Source organism: Nyctibius grandis, chromosome 10 (assembly GCF_013368605.1).
Source record: "Nyctibius grandis isolate bNycGra1 chromosome 10, bNycGra1.pri, whole genome shotgun sequence".
Classification (NCBI taxonomy): domain Eukaryota; kingdom Metazoa; phylum Chordata; class Aves; order Nyctibiiformes; family Nyctibiidae; genus Nyctibius; species Nyctibius grandis.
This window is the reverse complement of record NC_090667.1, coordinates 5,749,484-5,774,815: the sequence shown is the minus strand read 5'-3', so window position 1 is coordinate 5,774,815 and position 25,332 is coordinate 5,749,484. Positions and strand designations below refer to the sequence as shown.

Below are 25,332 nucleotides of genomic sequence, written 5' to 3'. Positions count from 1 at the left end.
CTGTTATTTTGAGGGAATCTGAGCATATTTTTGGAACTCTACAATTTTGCACATATGAGTAGTTATTAACATCTTTTTCACTAATAACAACAAACTCTGCAGTCCTATTTCCTAGCGTAAGGCCTACAACAGCATTAAAAAAAAAAAAAGTCCAGAAGCAGTGGGTGTAGCATAAAGCCTTGTTTTTAAAGGAAAGTTTTCCAAGGCCTCTTCATCCGCTCCTGGCCTGTTTAAATGGACTTTCTGAAACCATAATAATTGGTAAGACACAGCAGAAGAGTTTGAGCTTTAGTAACAGGCTGACCAAAATTGTGTGTTGGGATGAAGGGAACCATCCTCACTAGGAACAACAATGCTAAACTCTGCTCATCTCACACAAACGTATAAAGTCACACCATGTATGTTTAATACACTAGCAAAATATTTATTTTATAATGATAAAACAGAAGTGAAGGATTTCTTTTTGGTGTGCACCAGTAATTGTAGTAAAAGAATAAGGGGATTAATGGACTCTTTATACATTTCAATGACAAAAATTCATAAAGGTTAGCATCAAATTCAACTGTTCTCCATTTACAAGCATAAAACTTACCATAATACCCCCCCAAACACATATATAAAGAATTATAGTTTTAAAATCTATAAAAAGTAAAAAATATACAGTCAGAAGATCTAACTCTTATTCAAATCTTTAATATAAAATTGTAAACATTTATTTACACAAAGGAAATGTGTATAACAAAATTTTGAGCACCCTTTTCAATTGAATCGTGGTTTTTGGAAGGCAGTGGATGTTGCACAGTGACACTCTCACCTTTCCAACCCAACCAAAACCGCAGTTTATAAATAAAGCCATTGGCGGCTGGCTGGGTACAGTTCAGGGGAGATACATTTTATTGCTCTGAAGCTGCAGCAAATGGAAAGCCCAAGTGCATATACAGATGGCTACATGTTAAAGGGCATAAAGGCAAAGCCCAGCCCTATGTACATCTAAACCGTATTTTCATTTCCATCGAACTGTTTCAACTTTGTTACAGTGATACCATATTTCCAACAGTCTGATCGCATTATGTGGACAGGGACCAAAACCAGAAAGCAAGGGCGGTTTTTTCTACCAGGTTAAATGCTGTTTGGATCCTGTTCACATATGAAGACCGATGGGCATTATAAGCCAGTTTGCCTAGAATCACACTTAATTTTACTTCAACAGTACCATGAAAAGGCCCTGTCATCAAATCTAGATACCTTCCTGAACAAACCCTCTGGTCAAGCAGGGCAATATCCACCTTAGCTTCCAGAAACAGTGGAGGAAAGAGTACACCTGCATTTTCCTGGACATTTAGCTGGATTGCTTTTTTGGTAGTAATAATGCAAACAGCAGATGTTATTTTCCTCCAATTAAGAAATCACAACTGGATGGATTGTATTTTGACTTATTCAGAACAAAGTCTGTGTGCAAAATCTACTGGAAAACATAGCAGATTTCACCACAACCTGAACAGGGAAGAAAGAAAAGCTGAATCCTACTACCCTGTTATTTCTCTCAAGTGTTTGTAAGGGGGAGAAAAAACTAGTGACATTGAAGGATGTCACTTGAAATTATGAGGTCCCAAGCACTCCCAACAGGAAGGGAAGGCACACTGGTGCAAAGTTAACCCTTAAAAATAAAAATACAGCAAACACTCCTGCCACTGCCATTCCTAGTTTATCTATACTCTTCTAATGACACTTACCTTGGACCAGTTTTTGGTTTAACTTAACAGTAAACCAAACCCACTAGCTCTTTTCTTAGATTGCCAGTATAACAAAAGTTAGCATCAGTTATTTGCATCTCAACTACTTATTCTAGAAAATATCAGAAGTGTCAACAACCAAAGTCACTAACACCTTTGTCTTCCCAGCCAAAGATAATCTTTATGTTATCTTTCCACAAGCTCTACAAGGGATTAAATCTGCTTCAGTGAAGTTTTATCCACTATTCAATGGTGGGATCCACTGATCAACGCACATCTTTCACCAACAGTTCAACATGATACAATATCAAATCTGTTCAACAGAGCGTAATTCATCCACACTCGGTAAGTGTGCTGGACAAACCATGTTCCATGCATATTTGGAAAGGGTTAAAGTATTAGTGTTAAAAAGCAGTTTTTAAAAGTGCAAATTGTCTCATAAAGGAGCTGCAGATACAGTAAAATATTTTCCTTCTTTGAAATCAATGTTATCCTTCACTTCCCTTCACCCACTCTGGAAAAAACCCTCTCTCACACATCTCTGCAGTGCAGAAAACTCCCGAAGAAGCCAGTCTGTGTTGAAGGAAATTGCTTTTAACTCACAATGCTGGGTTTGATTAGAAAGTTTAAAGGAGTTTTCAAAAAAGGTGGATTTAAAAGGGAAGAGGTATTTGTGCATTTGAAACAAAAGCTTTCAACTTTATTTTCATTTTAAAATAAAGGTTAAGGCAAGGTGGTTTGTTGGTGGATAGGGGATTTTTTTGGTAGAAAGTAAGGACTTTGGAACACTGACTGTTCCCAGTGTGGTTTTTGTCCTTTCTGCGACTGACCTCAACATATGGATAAGAGGTCTCCTTGGGCTGAGCTGAAGGACCAGCATCTGCTTCAAGGGATACTAAAGAAGTAAATCCACCAGTCTATAGAAAGATTATCAAACTAGTAACCCAGTATTAAAAAAAAAAAAAAAAAGTATTTAAAGGGGGAGACTTCCATATTGGAGCAACCCTGATACAAGTATTCTCCCAGGCTGCCTGTGCTATTATTGCTGATAAGGACTTTTCACCTCTCAGCCAAATTCCTTTTCCTCCTCATTTTTATCCTGAAGCAACAAAGTCTTGTGCTCATTGCGTCACTACTAACTTTGGGGAATGAACTGATCTCAAAAGTTAGTTTCACTTTTTACAACAAAGAAAACTGTCAAAGCTGTCATGAAGCAAAGCCTTCATTTAAATACAACTACCTTTGGAAATAAGTTATGAAGAAACAGGTGCAAAGTAAATGGCTTTACAATTCATGTTAAACCTACTATAGTTTAAAAGTTCTCCCCTAAGAAATTCCCCCTTTAAACACAGCAAGGTATAAGCCAAGAACTGTGCCTCTCTACAACAGAGTGCAAACTGCAGCTTAAAAGACTACAATCTATTAAGACGACTACCTAGACTAACTGGCCAGGTTTTAATACTTTCTTTCATCTATCACCAGCATCTAGAAATATTTACTGTGAAATATCACTTGCTTATTGAGAGTACAGGCACATGCTTCAGCGATGGGGAAAAGAAACAATTCAAAACATTTTGCAAGCGTACTCAGGTGCATACAGCATCTTCTCAAATAAAGTCAGAAGTTTGATGGACAGTACTAAAATAGCATGTCAAGCTATGAACAAATAATGATTGCAAGTAATAGCTGCAGGAGCCTAAGCCCTAAACACAGTTTGTGCAACTATTTGCTTTCTTTCTGCACTATTTCTGTGGAATTTCGTTTTATTTTTAAATAATTAAAAAAAATAATTTTAGAACACTGCAAGTGAGATTTCTGAAAGGCTGGCTAGGACACGCACAGTATTTTTTGACCTGTTCAAGTGTGCGACTCCTTAGAGACACCAAGATAAAGCGCGCTGTTCCTGCAGACCTGCTTGGTGCGCCATTACCACGTATCAACACTCATTGAGAAGCAGCTCCAGTCCCTCTCCCAGCCATTTACCTCTAATGCCTGCAAGTCTCCTCAATGCCACAGGTTTTTTGGTCCAAGTGTTGTTTATATTCCATGAAATAATTAAAAAAGTAGAACCCCCCACCCCCATTTTAATGAGTTCCTAACAACTCATCCAAATCATTCATCCACTCCTCTGAAGTCCTGTTTTTCAGCAAAGAGTCTATCAGATCTGTGTCACCAGTTAAGTTCTGAAGTCCATTATTGCCCGACTGGCTGCTGTAGGCAAAAGGCAGCTCTTGACTAGTTGTCCTCACAGGGTACCCTTGACTACAGTGCAGATTACCTCTGTTGGGCATTTGCTGATTTGGATTCTGGTTGAAAGCATTCAGATCTGGAACAGTCTGGTTCATGCCAGGCAAGACTTGCTGTGAGGGTACCTGCTGTTGTGTAGGTGGGTTTGTCCGCTGCTGAGCGCCTAAAGATGACGACAGCATCTGCCCAGAGACAGCAGCGTTCATAGAGGTCATCGGTCTGCTGGTGCTTAGGCTTACCTGAGGCATTCCTTGGGCAAACTGTTGGTTGGCCATCTTTAGATGAGTTTGCTGCATGTGGAAAGAGGAGCTTGCAGTAAACGGTCCTAAGCCACTGTTTGCTTGTGTCTGGTTGTTAATATTAGGGATACCTTGGTGTTGCCAAGATGGATTTTGAGCCCCCATAGCAGCTGGTACTCTTGCCATCTGTGGCTTAGATAAAGTTGGATTCAGTGCACCTTTATTGTGCTGCTGAGAAATACTTGAGTTTGCTAAGCTATTCTGCCCATACCCAGCAGGAACGGCAGCACCCTGGCCCAAGCTGCCTTGCCGCTGCATCGGTGGCTGTCCATTGGCACTTTGCGTTGCATGCTGGGGAACCATCTGTGTCATACCAGACGCCAAGTTGTATAATCCCCCTCGCTGAATGTTTTGCATATTGGTATACTGAGTCACGCCCCGATCCTGCTGACTGGAGCCCGACTGGAGCGGAGGAACAGAACTGTGTCCAGGTCCCATCTGAATCATGTTCTGGGTCTGAGGAAACATCCGCGGACTACTGGAGCTGGACTGTCCTAAATTACTGACCCCAGGCATGGCTGAAGATGACCCTGAAATACAAAGAAATATTTTGTACATTAAATACCTCTGTTCAACCAGAGCTCAGTTAGGTTTGTAGACACTCTCATTCAGAAAGGAGGCGCAGCTGCATTTGTATAAACCAACCTATGCAACCAACACAGACAGCAGTACCTTAATTAGAGTGTCAATTGTTGCTCCAGTTAGCACTCCACCTTGATCTCAAACACAGATACGCCAATGTCCTAAAAAAATCTGAATACCACTTCTAAGAGTTCAGCATCACCGATTTAAAAAAAAATTTAAAGGCAGGACTCATATTTCTTTGTGAACAAAAGTATACACACCTGCTTTGAAGTACATGCACAATTTGCTAGGCTGTTAAAAGAAATACCACTTACTGCACACGCACATTGTCAGTTATTCCGTGCATACACTGTATATCTCATATTGTACAACTGCAGTGTTTCCAGTCCTGTGTTTTCACAGTTCCAGAAATATCTTCTATTTTCTGTAACTTTCAGAAATTTTTGGTCAAGTGTTTTCTGGATTTTCACGATGAAATATTCGCTATGTTAATATACAATGCTGATAACCAAGCAAAATGATTTGCAAAAATAAGTCTTCTCAGCAAACTAAAAAAAGTCCTGTGTTCTGTAAATTCTAAGTAAAAAAAGTTTCCTCCTTAGAAGAAACAGACCCCTACTTAAAGCAAAAAAAAAGAACAGAAAAGCACTGTGAAGTGTAATGCATACAATCCCCCTGCCATTTCATATAGTCAACCAAGGGATACCTACATACACTAGTACTTTCTCTACTTTCAAACCAAAAAGCTGCAGAATTTTTTCTTATTTTAAGCTAGCTGAGGAACACTGGCTCTCCATTATTACTAATTCACTTTTTACTCAAATATAATTTTATTCAAATATATTCAAATTATATTGAATGAATTATCAAAGCAGCACATCATAAAAAGACCAATGTTGGAGGCAGCATGGAAGGAGTCTTACTGGAACAGTACAGCGAAGAGGCAGTACACATACCAGGATTTAAGATGCAAAAAATAGTTATAATCATCATAACAAGGAAAAAAAAATAGCTTTAATAATACTGCTGTTCACTATAGCAAAACATACTCTATTTCTAACAAGTGTACTACTGTATTTCTGTAGAAAAGTGGCAGGAGAAAAAAACATTTCAGTGCAATATTTGAAGGATGCTACTGATCACTGTGTTAACACACAATCCTTTTGCATTGGTATCAGGTTTTTTCAGTTCAGTAACAAAACCCAGTCATAGCTCTACTAGGCACTGCCTAGTCATGAACACTGTCAGAATGAGGGTGTCACATTTCTATTTGCATCTTTTCCCTTCAGTATTTATTTTGGTGGAAATAGAGTAACGAAACAAAACGAAGGGAATAAGCAATTTTTTGTACTTTAGTTTTATGAAAAAAGACAAGTGGCTTCTTGATGCCCTGTTAGCTAAGGATTTTTCAGGTAAGGAGAGGAGTTTTTACTGTTCTCTAGTTGTTCCACATTCATGAAGCTATTCCAGCTTAACGGTAACAACATCTTTTATTTATCAGCATTAACACACTGAAGACATACCAAGCTGCTTCTCCTACAAAAAAAACCATGTAGGACAGTAACATGTAATGAAGAGAATTCAAATTCCATTCCCTTCTAAAGATAGTAGGGATAATTAAGAGAATTTTAAACTCATCCTAGTAGATTAGAGAAATAATACATCACTTATTTTTCTTTAATGAGGGCCTGTGATAGATACGAGCAGTAGTGATGTCAGGCTTCAGAAAAAAAGCTGAATCCTAATATATGAAAGTTAAGGAGAATTTACAGCCTGTAAAGGGAAACAGTAGTATAAAAAACCCTTTAGAACAATGAAGGCACTTAAGAATTTTACCCATTTCCAAAGCAATATTAAGAATCAGAAACTTAAGTTGTCCCAGATATCTGGGACAGAGGAACCTGTTAATTTGCAACTGAACCAGAGTACAAGTCTAAAAGTTTAAGGCACAGTAACGTGGGAAGATGTTGTAATAAACTAATTAAAAGCTATCCAGTCCAGGAAATTTGAAGACACTTTGTTTTTCACTCCTGGTATTTTTTCTGCCATTATTTCAATTGCCACGTTACTTACCTGCAAACTGTCCAACCTGCTGCTGGTATGGATTCTGCGGCTGATCCTGATACTGGGGAGGTGGTCGAGTCAGATGCCGTTGCAGCTGTTGCTCTTGCTGCTGCCGCTGTTTCTCCTAGCAAAGGTCCAATGCAAGTGAATCAGAAAAGTCGTCAAGCTTTTTCCACGGGTGACTATCTTGGATAAAAACAAGCTATCTGCATACTTTTATGCGGAGCTGGTAATTAAAGGGGCTTCTACAACCTTAAAGTCACTTCAGCCCTTTGTTCTCAAGGTTCAAACAGTCAGTTGAATCTGATGAGTTACACAGAAAAGTAAAAACTGAACACGTAAATATTTTCTAGCCCTTGTTTTCAAAAATGAAAAAACTATGCACAAACCCTTATATACCACAGCTTTTCCTAGAAGACTATGGAAAACTGCAGAACTAAGTTTATAACAGAAGCTACACAAGTTTTGTTACCACCGTTCAAAACCATTTTCTTAACAATGCACCAATCAATTGAAACAAACCCTACTAATGATTCAAAATAATCCTGCCTCTTTAAAAGCGCATTCAACCCATACCTACTTTATGATAAAAACATTTGAAGAATAACATAAGTAAATGTTCTATTTGGAAACTTTTGGGGAAAATGAAATTTAAAGCCTCGAGGGGAATGTCGAGAGTGTATGTACAAGCACTAAGAGTACACTGAGAGATCCTGACAGCATAAACAGCCAACAGGCTGCTTTTACAGTACGAAACGTACCAGGCAGAGCACTTCTGGTTCTTCTTCAACTGATACCTTCAACCGGACTGAAACGCTGAGATAATTAGGTAGTGATACAATGCACAACTACCTACTTATCTAAAGTTACACAGGGCACAGAAGGGGACAGAAATTCCCTTCCAAGAGTACTGGGGTAAAGACACAAGCAATAAGCCTTTAAAAAAGAGACTAGTGCGATGTAACAAATAGGCAGATACACGTTACTACCATCCTTTTGAAATGTCTACAATTGAGAAGCTGTTGAGACACGCAGAGGAATGAAGAGGGCAGGCTGCTTGACAGAAAGGACCTGCTACCTGCAGGACCAGTCAAACCTGAAAGAGGCTGACCACAGAAGCCAAGGAGAGATGCCACAGTTCTGAGAGAAACCAAGAACTGCAGAACCTGGCTCAGAAAAGAAAAAAAAAAGATGCAGAATATCAAACGCAAAGAAAGCTTTCGTGTCACAGGGAATGGCACTGAAGCTACCCGAAACTAAAATTCTCCTGCAAATTTAGATCAACTGATTCAGAAATCTTTTTGTAAAACTACATCCAGTATCATGTGTATCCAAAGAAATAAATATCAAGTTAGAATGCTAACAATATCTAGCCTGACTGGGCAGCACAAGCCTAAGAAATGTGGCAAATGCAATAACCAGGTCTGTTCAGCTCCAAAGCAAAGCCGCTCCTTATTTGGGATCAGAGTCCCAGTATCACTATCCAGAAATGCAAGATGTAGAAGTTAGTTGTAGTTACCATAACTAGGACAGGAATAAAATATTTTCATAATACTGATATTTACTACAGCAACATGTGCTGGCTAAGCAGCAGCAAACAGGGGAAAAAATATTTCAACACTGAGATATGCTACTTGTCACCCTGTTCATGTACCACCCCACTGTTCAGAGAGGTCTGATGTGTTAGGTCCATTACTGAGCTAAGGAAACCTACTGGGCTAGAGCTCAAACAGAGCTCTAGCAATCGCTGTTCACCGGTGGTGCAAAAGCACAAGCAGGATGCCAACACCCCGCATTTCCTTTCTCTCCACTTTCTTTCAAAGAGTATCTGTTTGTTAACATTTTGGGAGAGTAACAATTAGGAATTTTTGACATTTGATATTAATATACAAGTAATCAAAAACTCAATGATTTACTAAAAAGCATTGTATTTATTTACATAAGTCTATAGATCACAGAACTCATACAGAAAATACTATTTTATTGACGACTTGGGCATTCTTTGTCCTTCAGTCTTTGATAGTACATTTCCACCACGATATTCCCTAAGCCCAAACTGTATTTTTACCCAAATATCAAAAATGTATCTTTACATTTACCTTAATACAATTTTCTTTAAAACACTGCCAACCACATTCTTATGTTTTATCTACACTGGGTCAAAAACTGAAGGGGCTTTTCTGTCACCTCAATCTAGTCTTCAATTTTAACGGAAGTCTCCAGGTGATCAATAAAGGCATTACAGCTAGGACTCAGCAGAGCCATAGCTCCACAATACTGCAGATTCTACTACATCCTTCCCCTCAAAATGGGCTTTCACATATTTTCAGTTCAGAGGAGCCTGTATCATTTCCTTCTTTCTTAAATAAAGCTTCTGATGGACAGTCGCTGCAACAAAGTTTAGGTGTCCACACACAAAACCATTACCTGACCTTCTCTCACCATCTGTTTTCCAAACTATTATTACAGTGAAAATCCTGTCTACCAGGATAACAACTCCCAACTTTAAAGTTGAGAACACTGAGATTTATCACCTTTTAACAGTGCTGAAAATTAAGGAAATCACACATTCCCAACTGTTATTAGCTGAAGGACTCCAGAGCATTTAAATTTTTTATTATTATTTTTTTAATTATCAGGGATAAATGCAGTTGTGGGGCTTGTTCTTTTTTTTTTTTTCATTAAACCACTGGCTCTTTTTTTTTTCTCCCATTATCCTCAAAGACAATGCTTTCCATGGCTCTTCCCTCTCCCATTATCTTCAAAGACAAAACTTTTCAGCAGTACAGATCATTATACTTTTTCCAGAAGACCTGAATACCAGATTCTCCCTGGGTCTCACAAACCTTCTTTGAAATTCATCTTACCAGATACTGATAATTTCTCTGTATATGCAGTGCCAGTGCCTGGAACATGCCTGCATGGACTTCTAAAAATGCAGAAAAGCACCGATGATGGGAATAAGGCCCTTTGGGCCAATTCCCAGCTGAAAGACTTGTAAAAGTTTTAAAGCTTCGAAAGGTTCACACAAGGAGCCCGTTTCCCTGACAGAGACTAAAGCAGCCTTCTGCAGTCTGATGGACAGCAGAGTTAAATTCTTTTGGCAGGATAAGATGCAAGTTGGATGCAGATGTCTAATTATTTTCCCCAAATAAACAAGTGAAAGATGTTTTAAAATTTGGAACACGAACTGCTGTGGATCTCACAGGGAAGAAAGGCAGAAGGCACAATGAGCTTACAGAGCCCCTTGCTCACTGCTTCCATATTTAAAGCTTTACAGAACACATCAACAGTTTCCCAGCCTTATCTGTTTTTGCTCTGATTTCATTTGCCTTTCTTCTTTCACAAAGAATTACACCATCGCTAGTATGATACCTTCTCGCCGTGTACGTATTCGTCTTGTATCTTCTCACTACTCAATTCTACCCGTTTTATTCTTTTCATTCACCACAGTGCCTTGTAATAACAGGAAAAAATAAGCCTCAGCAATCAAGTGCTATGTGCTTGGGTTACTTTTATAGAAACATAAACCAGCAATTATACTTATGATACCAGAGTGCCTTGCAGTTTACATTCCTTATTTTCTAATGTGATAACTATTCGACAAGAGCTCAAATACTGTTTCATTCCAGAGCAAATCAGTTCAAAGAAAAAAAAGACCGCTGGCCCCTCTCACCTGCTCAGCCAGAAGATGTTGCTGTCTCTGCTCCATTAGGAATTGCTGCTTCTGTTGCTCCATGAGCAAGTGCTTTTGTTGCTGCTCCCTCTGCTTTTGCTGGTCCATCAGCAGTTGGTGTTGCTTCATCACTGCTGCTTGCTGCTGATTGCTGAGATAAGGTGGGTTGCTGTGGTTACCTGCCATGGAGACGTTGGGAGCCTGGGCACCCACGCCAGGGCCCGGGACAGAAACAGGAACGCGAGGAACATTAGAAGAAGGGTTTTGATCCTGCGGAATACAGAAAAACAAAAAGAGGTTAGCCCTCCAGAACTGAGAAACCGTGTGTAGTTACACAGATGAAGAAAGGCAATTTCATGGTGATGACCACAATTTGTATTATTTTTATCATTTTACAGGATAAGGGAGACTTCATAAACAAAGGCTACACAGAAGGGGAATCGTAACGCATCTGTGAAAACCAGAAATTGTTGATTATTGCTTATTTGTACATTCACACTGTTCAATAAAAATTAGAACAGTTCCTTATATTTTGCCATCTTTACGCAATAGCTTCTTCACTTGTGAACCTTCTAACAGCAAAAGCAAAGTGCGACACAGTTTCCAGTTCAGCTAATTAAAGACAGTCAAAAAGCCATTTATAAAGTGCCAGACACAGAAGTGAGAGTTCGGCGTTAAGGTCAGAAGCTCCACAACATCCAGGAATAGAGGCTTTAACTTCAGTCTCAAAGTACTTCCCAAAGTCCAGCTCAAAGCGGCAAGTACAGCTCTGTGCGCTTCTGCTCACTGGTTACAAATTGCACTTCAAACACACCAGCTTTGGTAGCAGCTTTTGAAATACTACATTTCAAATTTTCGTGATATACAAAATATTTATTTAAATCCTGCCTTTGCTGTCAACATTTAATTCAGCAAGTGTTTATGCCTCCCCTCCTAAAGTTGCTTTTTTTAGTATCAGAGTATTTACTATTTGCAGGTGAAGGGGAAAAAGATTATCATTGATCAAAATGAGTCTAAACATATTTTTCCAGCAATCCAACCATCACCATATTCCACAGAGAAAAATACTACTACAGATAAGCCTGTTATTAATTTTTCATAAGACTGCTTTTTTGGAGATTGGAACTTGGGACAAGCAAAAATAACATGGAACGATTATCACTCAAGATCTGATACTGCCCTCTTTGTACCAGTAAATCTACTCGAAATTTGACAATTTTTATCATTTTTAAGCACAGTTCAGCCTCATCTCTATGCAAACAAATACTACTTTCAAGTTTAGAATTCAGCTAATGGGTTCGGCTGTTGGTTCTCTCTGCAGTTTCATAAGAAATCATGAGACAAATACAGGTAATGCTGTGCTAAGTTGTTCTATATGCAAGTTTTTGAGAAATTCTCCAGAAGTGTTCATCAGTATTTTTGTTAATTTGGTGCAAGCATGGCAGTGTAGATGCAAGGTCACCCTCATGTTTTGAAGTGAGGGGGGAGATGCGACATATACAATCATCTCTACCCTTCCCCTTCTTCCATCAAAATGTCATTAGACTGTTACTTCTGCTAGCTATTAAAGAGGGTTTGTGTTTTTTTGTTTTTTTGGGTTTTTTTGCGCCTTATGAAGGACACATTGATCTCAGATTTTTATTTGTACATCTGTGGGGTCTATCATAAGACTAATCATATCTTTTTCACAGGTTTTTTTGTTTTGTTGTGGGAACATACTACCAGAGTTGCATCTCCAACAGCTTTTGCTAGAGGAGCTTTAATCCTTACAACAAAGACCTTTTTTCTCAACAAGCCCTCTAGTACGTGCATTGCAGGCACATGTTACAGAATCCCAACAAGTCTATACCTCCCATCCACTACATAAATTTCCACCTGCAGCATACCTGTAACATCAGTTATGTACAAAGCAAAGCAGAACAATGTGGAATTTTCCTTTACAGGAAAACCTGAAGCATATTGCTTCAAGCAGACAAATATTACTATTTTTCATTCTTAAAGATCTATTTCTCTCCCTTCCCAAGCTTCCCCAATCCCCAGAGACTTAACCAATAACAAATTCTTAGATTTGAAAAGCCCCAAGGAACACCTGAGAGATCAGGAATGCAGCCCCCACTTCCATCTCTCTTCAAAAAAGAAGCAACCGAAGGCATGTCTTTTTATAGTAAGTCAACTCTGACACAAGTCAGGGACCAAAACGAAGGTAAAGAAATCAAAGCTTCTTTGTGAACACTGTTTAACGCTACAGTTTTACACGAGTTATTTTAGGCAAAAGTTACAAAACATCTATTTATCTTTGTAAGTAGAAGCTTCTATGAAGCGTGTCATAATTTGTTGCCCACAAAGTATATTAAGCTGGAAATCACACATTACCACATGACCTAGAACAGGGTATTAAAAACTGTCCCAAGCAGAAAACAGAGCTCTTGATTCTTGTCTCAGTTTATTGCATATTATCATTTTCTTCTTTAAAAGATGTTTTGGCAACTGTTTTGAAACAATACCAAGGAATCTGTACTCTAGCCTTACCTATCCAACACCCTCTTGCAAAACCTTAAATCTGATACTAAATAAAGGTAACAAAACCCAGAACATTCACCTGACTGTGCGGTAGTCGGTAGGCAATGTTTCCAGACTTGGGTTTCAACAGGATCATCCCATTTTGGTCGTCGCTCACGTGAGACAGCGGTGCCTGCTGGCGCTGTTGTATGTATGCCAACATGGGAGTCTTGTTCTGACCAGGTACTGTAACCCCCTGTTCACATTCTGCTTTGTAATGTGAAAGAGGTTTGGTGTTCCCATAGTCTAGTATAGAGCCTTGACTATTCACAGGGTTCTGGTTCAAGCTGTTTTGCTGATGACCCAAAATGTTCACATGGTAATTGCCTCCAGCTCTCGGTGAGCTTTTATTTCCCATATTAGGCATCATGAGTTTCTGATTGTTGAAGTCTGGCTGGAAAACTGATGGGCTGGTGGGATTTTCCATAGTATATGGGACAGCCAGTGGACTATGAGAAGGCCCAGACTGTTGCCACGTAGACATCTGATTTGTTTGGTGGACTTGTGAAGCTTGCTGCTGGTTCTGCAACATCTGGTCTCTCTTCTGCTTGGCAGCAATCTGCTGAAGTTGATGAGCAGAAGACATTTCTTTGGCACCTCCTGCACCCTTCCCAGGTAACAACACATTGGGGAGAGGCCTCTGGACGTTCTGAGAGTGGTTTGATGCCTGCATCATGGGCTGATTAGGATTTTCAGTCATTGACTGACTGGAAGGCTGAAACATAGCCTGAGAACTACCAACTGCTGGAGAAGCAGCACTTACAGGTACAGAAGCAGCACCAATAAATGCTGGACCTGATGAAGTGGATCTAACCTGGGGAGATCCCATCTGTTCCTGTTCAAAGGGTGCTGGGGAAAACTCAGTCTTTATGTTAATATCTTGTGGCAATGGAGTCTGTGCAGCTGAATTTGAAGAATCTGCATCTTTTTTCTCTTCAAAGTCTTCATTAAAGAGATCCTTCATGTCTTCATCGGGCACTGATCTATTAAGCTCCTCAATAAGTTCCTTCCATTCTTGCTCATTAAGATTAAGATCAGGCATCAAGTTATTCTGAGATATAGAACCCCCTGCTCCAGCAATCATACATGGAAGCTCATCTACGGGCTCCTGCTTCAGCTCTTTGTTCAAACTCAGAGGAAATGAGTCATCAGCATCACCACCTCCATTCATCTGCAGGCTGGAATCTGGAAGACACTTCTTGCTGATGCCATCTAGCCCCAGTGGATGTTTTCCATTAAGCTGTAAGGTATCTCCACCACCAGATTTCTTGTCAAGATGATGGAGTGGAGACACAGGGGGCATTCCATTGGAAGAACCACTCACTCCACCAAGACCATCATCACGACGCAGTTTCTTGGACACAGAAAATACATCACCATAGCCATTCTGCTGGTCTCCATTCTGAGGGGAAGCAGCACTATCAAGTTTTCTTTTCACAGTCTCATGGAGCTGCTGAAAAAAAGGAAGGTTTTAGTTATTTAGTTTTATGTTTTATAGATCAGGATTTTTATTTCTTACCAGAACACTGTCTAGCTCTGAATAAAACATTTTAGGAAAAAAAAAAAGGTGAAAAAAAAAAGGTTACATCTTTGCTTTGATAAGATTTGTTTTACAAGTCATCACATGAGATGACTTCCTTACTATAATCTCTTAAGGTAAACTTTCAAAAATATGTGCTATATCAAACAGACCCCCCTCCTTCAAACAAAATCAAAAGCTGCCATATACTTTGACAACACTAAAAAGCTGAGAAATGGCTGTGAACTGGAATATATTATGATTCTTCCTATTCAAAATGAAAAACACATTGAAGAATGTTAAGATTCAAATTTTAGATGAGAATAAAACCCTGTATTTTATTTGGCCCATATATACACGGTATAATTGTTCTGTAAGACTGCTTAATAAAGCAGTCTCACATTTAAATATTTAGAGAAAGAGAGGACCATTTCTCTTGTGATTATAATTTTTAGAGAAGAACTATGTATATAAGTTTTGTACACAATCACATTTTTGGCACTAAAGCAAAACCAGTTTGTTACTAAGCAACTACTGTTTCACATTTATGTAAAATACAATTCAGAGTTCACTCAATTCCATCACAGCAGAGTAAGTTTATTCCTTTCCTCCTTTCTCCTAAAGTATTTGCCAGCTGCTCCTCTCTGCACTAGTGACCAACCAGAGCCCCAACCAGCCCAACAGTTGGCTTCTTATAGCTAGTGAATGTACACATTCTTTTCCTTGTAGTGCCACCTAGAAGCAACCAGAGGGTACAGCAACAGTTTTACAAACAGTTTGAGTGCCTTTGTTCAACTCGTCGTTCCTGGCAGCATTCTTTCAAATACAAAGTTCTTTCCAGTGATCCCAAAACCATCTGAATACAGAATTCACACACGCATCAAAGATGACTATAAACTTGTCCTTCCCTCAGGTGCATTCTGTAAAAAAAGTTGTGCTTTGCTTGTGCTGGAATCACTACACCAACAGAGACAAACTTGTAGGGCAGAGACAGTGCTCAGAGCAGTGCACTTGAAGAGGGAAAGCTCCCATCAGCTGCCCTGACCTGTACAAGATGCCTTTGCACATCTCAGCAGGACACACGAGGAGAATCCCCACAAAAAGCCGCCCGGCTGAAGCGTGGTTCGCTGAACAACAGTCCTCTCATATGGCAGAAAAGCAGCTCATTAGACAAACCTCAAGACAAGTATGCTTCTTTTAACGTTACTTGCAGACTCCACAACACAGTCCACTAACCCTTGGGGAAAACTGTCTCATCCAAGAACAAACAGGTGAAACCTCAAGATCTCAGCACTCAAGCAAGAGGTTGTATGTAGAGCCAGCATAAATGATCAGAAGAATTTTACAGCACTTGCCTGGGCAACAGCATTCTTTGATTTAAGGATAGAAATACTGGTTCACAGTTAATTGTTGTAGGTTTTTTTTTAAAAAAAAAAAAACAGTCTACAGTTAGCTGATCTTTGGAAAAAACACTGTTTGTTTAATGCTCGCATAGGTAGCAGCAAAATCCTATTTTTATCTGGGGGATAGACTCCAGCTTCCCAGCAGACTATGATCTTCTAGATGGTTGATGGAAATAGCAGCATAGTAGTGAGATCAGCAGAAGACCTAGTAGGACGAGATGAGGTGTACACTTCGAGAGGAGGCTGGAACTTGAATTCTCTTAATTTGAATATCAGGTCTACAGCTTGGAGCAGCAGATCTAGAATGAATTTTTCCAGTATCAACTTGAAAGAAAAATGGAAATTTACTTTTTTGTAAAAAGGCAAAACAACAGAAAGCAAGGAAGCCTCAATTCAATCACAACACTTGGCTTTCAGCAAGTTTCCCATTGTTTACTTAATACTCCCAACTGGGAAAACCGAAGCTCAAGGTGGATGAGTAACTCGCCCAAGGTCATATGATGAGTCAATCATTTAAAGTTTGGGAATGGATCCTCCTTACTTCTAAATCATTAGGGAAAAACACACTCCCTGAAAACTGACATAGAAGTAATAACTTAGTTGTGTACACTGAACATATTATTCTCATAGTTGAAGCAAATTTCTATATTGAAACAGAACATATGCCCACTGGGGTCACTGCTGTAATTATAATTCATATAGACAACTCAAGGCAACTAGGATTTTGGTAGCTTTATAGCTATAATTGCACACAGCTCTTCACAGGCTGCAAAACCCACCTGGGTTGCTGGACAAATATTCCAGAAGTTAATCTGTCCTAAGGTCTTTGCTACTGTACTACACCATTTGCAATATATGCAGCTAACTAGTCTAAGATTAAATCATTCATGCTTATAAACTACGCTTAGTGTAGCCTAGAAAAAGGTACAGACCCCTAACAGCCATCGCAGGCTCTTTCCGTCAATCAAAACACGTAGGAGCTTTCATATCTATATGGGTTTTAACAGTCATAACGCTCAGATATCTGATTCTTGGTGACATCTTGACTTTAGCTGCTCTGGACAAAGTCCTCCTTTCACCTAAAACTATATTTCTTTGTCAAAAAAGGATATTAAAGAAAAAATAACTTTAATATATTCACTTATCAAGTAAGATTTGGGGGTGCCTGCTTCCAGCCTTGCTTCACCTCAGCTAAATCTAAGATTATGTCAAAGATATCCTACCTGTACACAATAGCAAGTAGACACGTAGGAGACAAGAAAATCTGCTTATCTTCTATCCGTATCAGAAAAGATTGAGCCCAGATCGTAACCAGGACACTTAACTTCTGAGTTTTGGAAGCTATTCACCAACTGCCCTTGCACCCTAGCTCACTTTTCACATTAAAGACTCAAAAGCATACTTGGATATTGCGGCAGGAAGTTTACACTGAGATCTGTGCTACTGTAGTTAGCTATCTGCAATCCAGCCAGCTAACCAGCTTAACACTACCCTAGTAACAGTGCTCCATTTTCCACCTCCTTTCCTCTCTCAAGAAAAGACAGTGCTATAAAAATTACAGGTTCCTTCTCTGCCATCCCAATACCTTCTATTTACTCATGTTTAATTTTGAGTAACAGAACCCGAAACTCTCACACCAAATACATTCAAGTAACTACTCTGCAAATAATGCAACTTTCTCTTGTGAAATTCCTTTCTTAAATGCATTTCTTACGTACTATCTCAGCTTTTGATTTCCTAACAGAAAAAGAAATATTAAATTCAGTTCTTCCCCAATTTGTCTGTGTCTATCCAAATAATCTGGTTTTGGGGGAAAAAAAAAATAGCAAGGAGCATATGAGATACAAATCAGACTGCAAGCTATCTACATATCAAGCTGCTCCAACAGAGTTCTCAAGGCAAGAAAAACCTGTTCTCTTCTGCCAAAACTCAAAAAAAAACCCACCCCGAAACACTGACAAAGTAAAGCATAGCTTGCTACTCACTAAGAAAATCCCTTTAGCTTTAGTTTTATTGTTCACTATCATTCTGTAAGGCACAGCGGCCCTCTGGTATGCTGTCCATGGTTTCCTTAGCAGAATCAATCCATTTTATTTATAACACATGAGCCAAACCTTTCCATTGTCACAAGATCAGATACAGAAATGTACTCCCATTTTCTCAGCCTAATCAACTTCCCAACAAAAGATGAGTCTCCAAGATCTCTGCTGTTTAGCTTTGCCTAAAAGTATTACCCCAAAAGCATTTATCCAGAGTATTTAAACCAATACAGGAGCAGTGCAAAGAAAGGGATCTAAGCAGGCCCAAGGTCCTTCGGCCCATGCAAGACAGGACATACCGTTTCTCAAAGAGCCATTGAAGGGCCATGGGCTGCACCTCCTCCACATCACATCGGAACTGCATTTTATTCACGTGACCAAAACAGACAGTCCTCAACGTGATAATAAATACACTTACTTGGCAGAAGCACACATGCAAGTCAGGCTGTAACTGTGGATTCCTCATGTGAGGAACACAAACTGGTAAAACCCAGGTGTCATCCATCACAACAACAGGGATGTCCAACACAAGCAGCCTCTGATCATATAATTCACAGTATATACACGCTATACTTGACTAGGACACAGGACCATAATGCCGGAGATGGATGCACGCCCAGTCAAATGACAAGGCTTCCATCAGAAAACAGACAGCACACAAATAATTTTGATATCTATATTCAATCTCTGTCTTAAACCCACCAGTTTTACCACAATGATGCTCAGCCATATTCTGGTCTTACTGCAGGGGCAAGTTGGCAGACTTCATAAAAGCTGTCCACAAACTACCACGGAAGCCCGACAAGAAGAAATTGGAAAAGCTTTAAAACTTCAGCTACAGCTTTTCTGTTAGCACTGGCAGAGTTCAAAACTTCAGAGTCCAATGCAGTGCTCTCCTACTGCCTTGGTGGGAAAGGGGCATGAATCACTGATCAAAACAGTGGCACAAAGTTGTTCTGGTTGGGGTTTTTTGGTGTTTTTTTTGTTTTTAAAGAGAAAAAGATTATTCCAGGAATCAAAACATCAGTGTGAAACACTCAATACCTGAAACTAGTTTTAGATAATAATCTGAAACCAATGACATTCCAATACATTAGAACTTAACAAGCATGAAAGTTTAGTTCACATTGTTCGCTTGAAAGCAAGAAATCCTTCAGAATGCAGATTGTTTAAACTGAGGACAGTCAACTAAACTACTTTTGTAAAAATCCAGTAATTTGTTACACTTTGAGTCCTGTAACTGAAGACACTAAAAAGATATATATAAGAAAGAAACTGTATGCAAGTTTCATTTTTTCTGAAAAAATACCTAGTGAACATGGTAGAAACAAAACTTTAAAAAAAAATCTAGTTCTTGTACCGTGCCTTTTAGGCTCCATATAATATTCTTGTTTAGTTTTTTCAAGCGTCTGTTACAGAGATTGAAATATTCTTACAGGATTCAACAGAGCTTTAATTTTCTGTATTTTATTCGGAATACATTTACCATTTCAGCCTCAGAATTAAGTTATGTCTACAAGGATTTGCCATGAAATACCAGCAAAAGAAATATAATGCTGGTCATTTTCAAAGCAGAAATGCTGTATTACTCTAGAAACATAATAAAAATCTAGTTCCAATATGCCTCCTAGCTGGATACCAGCATTCTCACCTAGAAGGGGAAACCAAAATAGAATATAGCCGTTTTTCTGCCATGGAAGTGGTAGCACTGCAGCACAGATAAGCTCCCATGAATCAGAGCTTACAGCTGGTCCATATAGACCACATCCTCCTCTCCTGCCTGGCCAAGGACAGGAGCAACAAAGATGACGACCTCTTAAGCTGGAACAACAATGCAATCATATATCATATAATCATATCAGAAATTGTAGTGTACGAATTTTGGATAGAAAACACAACACTTTGACTACACGACATAGCAAAAACTCCCCATTTACTGTGCATCTACCCACAGCTTCCAAAGCTGCACCACTCCTGCAAGGAAAGCATTTTATTACCCAATGTGTTCCTGCATTCCACTGTGTTGTCAGAACCAAACTGCTGGACTAATTTTAATTTTGACTTTTACTTTAATTCCAGTAGACTTTTGTATTTGGGTGACTGCCTGCTGGAGTGAAGAAGGGCTGTGGATATGCACGTCTATAAATATCCCAAGCCTGCATTAGTCACAAGGGGCAGCTTCTGCTACAGGAATTGTTCTGCTGAATCAAAAAAACTGCTGTGCCTTCAGCTGCAATGCCGGATCCTCCACCTCACTTGAACTTAAACAGCAGCAGCAGAACAGTCACTCCCAGATCCTTACAATTTAGGAAGCATCACTGCATATCTAACTAATCTAGGAAGGGAAATGTTTCAAACATACAATACCTCACACAGAATTAAAAGGAGACTATGAAAAACCTGTCTGAGTTGTTGGGCAACAAACTATCAGACTTGTCAGCAAAAACAAACAATGGTGGCAAGACTACACTGCACTATAGTTATGTATAAATAATGTGGAGATAATTTGCTATTTTTGTGGTAAAACATAATTTCACAATTTAACACCCCTATACCACAGCTTACACAAAAATGAGGTCTTCTGAACTGTTAGTGTACCAGCCTGAGCTTCGTTAGTGGAATGCTGTTAATGCTTGTCAGTACAATCCAGGCAATCCATTCCCTTTATTATTTTAGTTCTTTTCAACCAAGAAACGCTGCATTGCTCTCCTTATACTTAAATTTCTTTTTAAACTTTTTACTTGGTGCCTTTGCTTAAATTAGAATTTACCTATTATTAACATAAAAACTTCTATTGCTCCCAATAAATGTGGTCTGCTCTTCAGCTTTAATACAAAGCATTCCCAAGACCGGCCAGTGACTAGATCTTCTCTGCCCATTCCAGAGATACTGCTTGTGGTTTTGTGGCAGTCCTAGACAAAGCAAGCCATCTACACAATAACTGCTCTCAGGTGGGGAAAAAGCCAGTAAGAAACAGGGAGCAGGTCTCCTTCCAAGAGCCCACACCATAAAACAAGGGGTGGAGATGAAAATCCAGATCTTGCTATTCTCCTCACTCACATGTCAATGAAACACTTTCTGTTCAGCTCAGTGATGTGCTACATTATAGCCTATCAGAGAAACACAAGGAAGCCAACCTTTCGACTGCAGAGAATTTAAACAGTGTTGTTAGAATGAACTTTCTCAAATCAGAACCTGGCAAAGATGAAAAAATGTTCTCCAGGACAAGTCCTGTCTCTTCCTAACTTCCCCGTTTCTCAAAAATATAAGATTAACACAACAGACAATACATTATCTGAACACTGAGCATCTTCTACTTTGAACATAGTCTTAACCATGTCATCTTACACAACAGAAATGTGAAGTAAATGTCAACATTTGAATTTCCCATTAAATAATGGTCTCAAAATTTAAAAAACATAGGAAGCTAGTAAGTTTTTCCATCTTTTTCCTCAAATGAAGGACAGGCCTGTGGTGCACAAAACATCCAAGGTATTTCTGTATCAATACTGTATTCTCTTGGTTTCTGCAGCTCAAATTTTAGAGCTGCTTAGTAACAAAACAAAGGAAGAACCTACCCCTTACTTCTGCTTGTAAGCAAGATCCATGCAACTTCAGGGTCCAAAAGAGAAAAGACTAATGGAAGAGAAATATCTGATTTTGGCCACATGAACAATCATACAAGACGTTAAGAAGGAAGTGGTGGTGCTATCCTGTTCTCCACTATTCTAAATTTGCTGAAGATGCTCTGTATTATAGCATCTGGGAGCGCACACATTGTCCACTGTCCACATTTGTGCCACTGCAGCTTCACGTCCTTCTATGACAAGCCCTCTGATGCTAGACCACAAACCCTTTATCTTTACACAAGTTGTTTTCTCTTTCAAGGATAAAAATAAATGCTTTGTTAACTTTCAACACAAAGTACCACTTTCCAAGAGAAGATTCATATGCAGCTTCATGGAAAACTCTGGATCATAACGACAGTGATAGCTGATTCAATGCATGTTTCACTGATCTAGCAGCATTCTTTTGAAAGGAATGTGTGCAGGATATTTTAAAACAAGATAATTCTGGTGTTAATCCAAACTTCATTGAATATTGTAAACCAAACCCACGTCCTTCCCGTACAAAGCACATGCTTGGTCTTGATAACAGCTACATGACTGCTAGACATAGAATACCAGCCTAGAGAGGCACCTTTTATGCCAAAGGAATTAAATTAGCAGCAGGTTTTTTGTTGTTGCTTTTTTCCAAAACTTGAATTACTAAGCAAACCAACTTTATACCCTAGTAACGAGGTGATGAATCAGCAGCTGCAATTAAGCTTACCGTCGGGTATCCTAGGAAGGAAACAGCAGGCCAGCACGAGGAAGAGTCATTCATACACTAAAACCCTCTTCTGTTGTGTAAATTGGCCACTGGCAGCAGCTTCCTGTACAAGAAGGGCTTCCCCAGATGTGCAGTGTATTTCAGAACCTCACTGCTGTTGAGAGTCCTCATTATAATGGACGCTAATTAGACCAAATCCACATCCAAAGCAATTTAAAAGAAACAACACCAATGAATTAAAGACATCTTTCTTTTAGAAGATCAATATGAAGACGTGTGGTGGCAGTTTAAGCAACAGGATTTCACATGCTAAAGAGCTCTGTGTGTAACAAACCCACGCATTAATGGATAGAGCCCCACATGCAAAAAGCCTTAGAGCCCAGACATGAAATAAATAGAAATCCCACCAAGTCTTTAGATAATAAAATACAAGTTTGAGTCATTTTAAGTTCCGACACAAGTTTACATTCAAGATCAGTCTATTGAACAACAGCTACCCAGAAAGTTTTACAGAATCACTGTCGGAATACACAGGGTTTCCTCTCTTCCTCAAGCACCCTTCTTTAACAACTGTCTGAAGTGCTCTACTTGTGTCAAAGGTATCCAAGTCTTCAGAAAAGTCAGCAAGTCTTAGATTCTCACAGGTATATTAGCAAGAGCAGAAACAATTCAGCTGAATAACATTTTCAGTTCATCTTGTAAATACTACAAGCTGACACATGCTGCCTAGTGCTAGTTAAAGATGACATCAATGTGCCCCATGTTTCAATATTTCACATCATGTCCAGTCATACCCAAGTATACTGTCAGCTCTATCATGACTCTGTTTTAAAAACTGTAACTAAATGAGGTCCAAGACAGCAGGAAATCACATCCTCCTTCCCTTCTAATCTGATCAAACACACAGGCCATCTTAAAAATATGATTTAATCTACATGTTAACCTGGAAATGTCTCAGGTTAATTCAGTAGCCCCTTTTTAAATACACTCAGAACAGTAACATATCATTTTCATGCAGGCCACCATTTAGAAAGACCTAGTTTTAAGACAGACAGGTATTAAGACAGGCAGCCTTTAAGAGGTCTATCCTACTAACCTACATTACTGACACATTAATACACAGCAGTACATTTAAAGGGCTCAGAATAAGTTAAGCAATAGCTATCTTGATATACAAACAGGGCTGTATGAATATATCCTGACAACCAGAAATGCTAGAGAAGCCAGAGAAACATTAACATTTTGAGCTAGGCCAGTTTTTAATGGGTGGAGTGGGATTCCCATAGTGTTCACACCCACTAGAGTGACTGGCAAATAAGCAGCTGCCTTTCCACTGAAATGCTTTCCAATATGTACCAGAATTAATAGACACATTACTTGTCTTAAAAATTCCCCCTCAGTAATAAGCATATCCTTACCAAGTGACTCCATGAAACCCTAAGAGCCTAAATTATTAAGACATAAGCAAGAAAACAAAAAATCCAAAGCCACCACAGTATTAATGCTCCTGACAGTTTCTGCAGGGATATTTTAGGTGAATGAGCCAGAATCACAATTCACAGGACACTACTCTGAACGACTGTAACCATCGCAGAAGGCCACCCCTTACCCCCACCTCAACAGGCAGTTTTTATGTACTCTTCCAGCGCGCAGAAGTGACGAGAAAATAAATCAGCCCTTATCAGCAGCAAAGCTGTAACAGAGCGGCGAGTACCCTGCAAAGCAACACCAACCTCAGCCCTCCCACCACAAGCCATCACACCACCCCCGAGAGCTTGTTTTCCTTCCTCCGTCTGGTGCCAGCTCCCGAGGAGAGGTCACGGTGCCAGCCGGGCACATCCACGCCGACCGCCGGCTCCCTCCACGGCCCCAACCACCCCGGCCCCCCACCGGGAACGGGCCGGCTCCTTACCGCGATCAACGTGCTGCTGCGGCCGTGCTGCTCGCCGCTCGCCGCCTCGGCGTCCAGGCCGTTGGCTCCGGTCCTGTCGGCGCTTCCCGCGACGGCGGCAGCCGGCGGAGGGGGCGCGGGCGGCGGCGGCGCCGGGGGCGGCTGGCGGTGCTTGCCGGCCCGCTTGGCCTTGGCCTGCAGGCAGCGCTGGTGCAGGGCGAAGGTTTGCTGGCGCTCCAGCTCCAGGCGCTCCGGGGACACGGCCTGGTAGCGGGACTCGCAGGCGCTGTGGTGCCGCCGGCAGAGCTCGATGCGCCGGCGGAGCCGCTCCATCACCGCGCTGTGCCGCGGCACCACGAACTCCGCCATGGGGCAGGGGGGCAGCACCATGGACCGGAGAGCGAGGGGGGCGGCCGCCGCCGATCACCGGCTCCTCACACCGGCCCCCGCCATGGCGGGGGCTCCCCTCCTCGGGCCTTCCTCGGCCTCCGCCGCTCCTTCCCCCCCCACCCCGCGGGCCTTACCTGGGCTCCCCGCCGGGCTCGCCCCCGCCCCGGTTCCTCCGGCCGGCCTGGCCCGGCGCCCGCTCCGCTCCCCCCGCCCCACTTCCTCCTTCTCCCCCGAGGCCGGTGCCGCTTCACTGCCCTCCCTCTCCCTCAGCCCTGCCCGGCGGCTGCTGCCCACCCCCGCCGGGGCCCGGCCAGAGCCCGCTCCGCTCCCCCCCGGCGCGGCGCGGCCCGGCTGCCACCGCTCTCAGGCACGGGCCGGCCCGAACCCCCGACTCCCCATTGTTATCCGCGCCGCCGCCATCTTGAAATTGTTTTTCCCCTCCAGAGCCGAGTTGAGAATAAATAGGCGGAGCTTCCTGGGTGGTGGTTACGTCACGCCGCGTAGCGCGTCACGAGCCCTGAGGGACATCCCCCAGAGCCAATAGGAAGGCGCGGAAACGCGAATCAAGCAGCAGAGGCGTAGGCGGGCAGGGCGG

The 25,332-nt window shown here is 40.8% G+C and overlaps 1 protein-coding gene across 1 annotated transcript; it reads right to left on the bottom strand.

Moving 5' to 3' along the window:
* Positions 1–1,541: 1,541 nt before the first annotated feature.
* On the bottom strand, positions 1,542–24,881 carry MAML1 (mastermind like transcriptional coactivator 1). Its single transcript, XM_068409495.1, has 5 exons — positions 24,369–24,881; positions 13,204–14,616; positions 10,605–10,874; positions 6,938–7,052; positions 1,542–4,809 (listed from the first exon to the last, which is right to left on the bottom strand). The coding sequence occupies exons 1-5, from the start codon at positions 24,735–24,737 to the stop codon at positions 3,818–3,820; spliced, it is 3,159 nt and encodes a 1,052-aa protein (XP_068265596.1). The 5' UTR covers positions 24,738–24,881; the 3' UTR covers positions 1,542–3,817.
* Between the last annotated feature and the right edge of the window lie 451 nt (positions 24,882–25,332).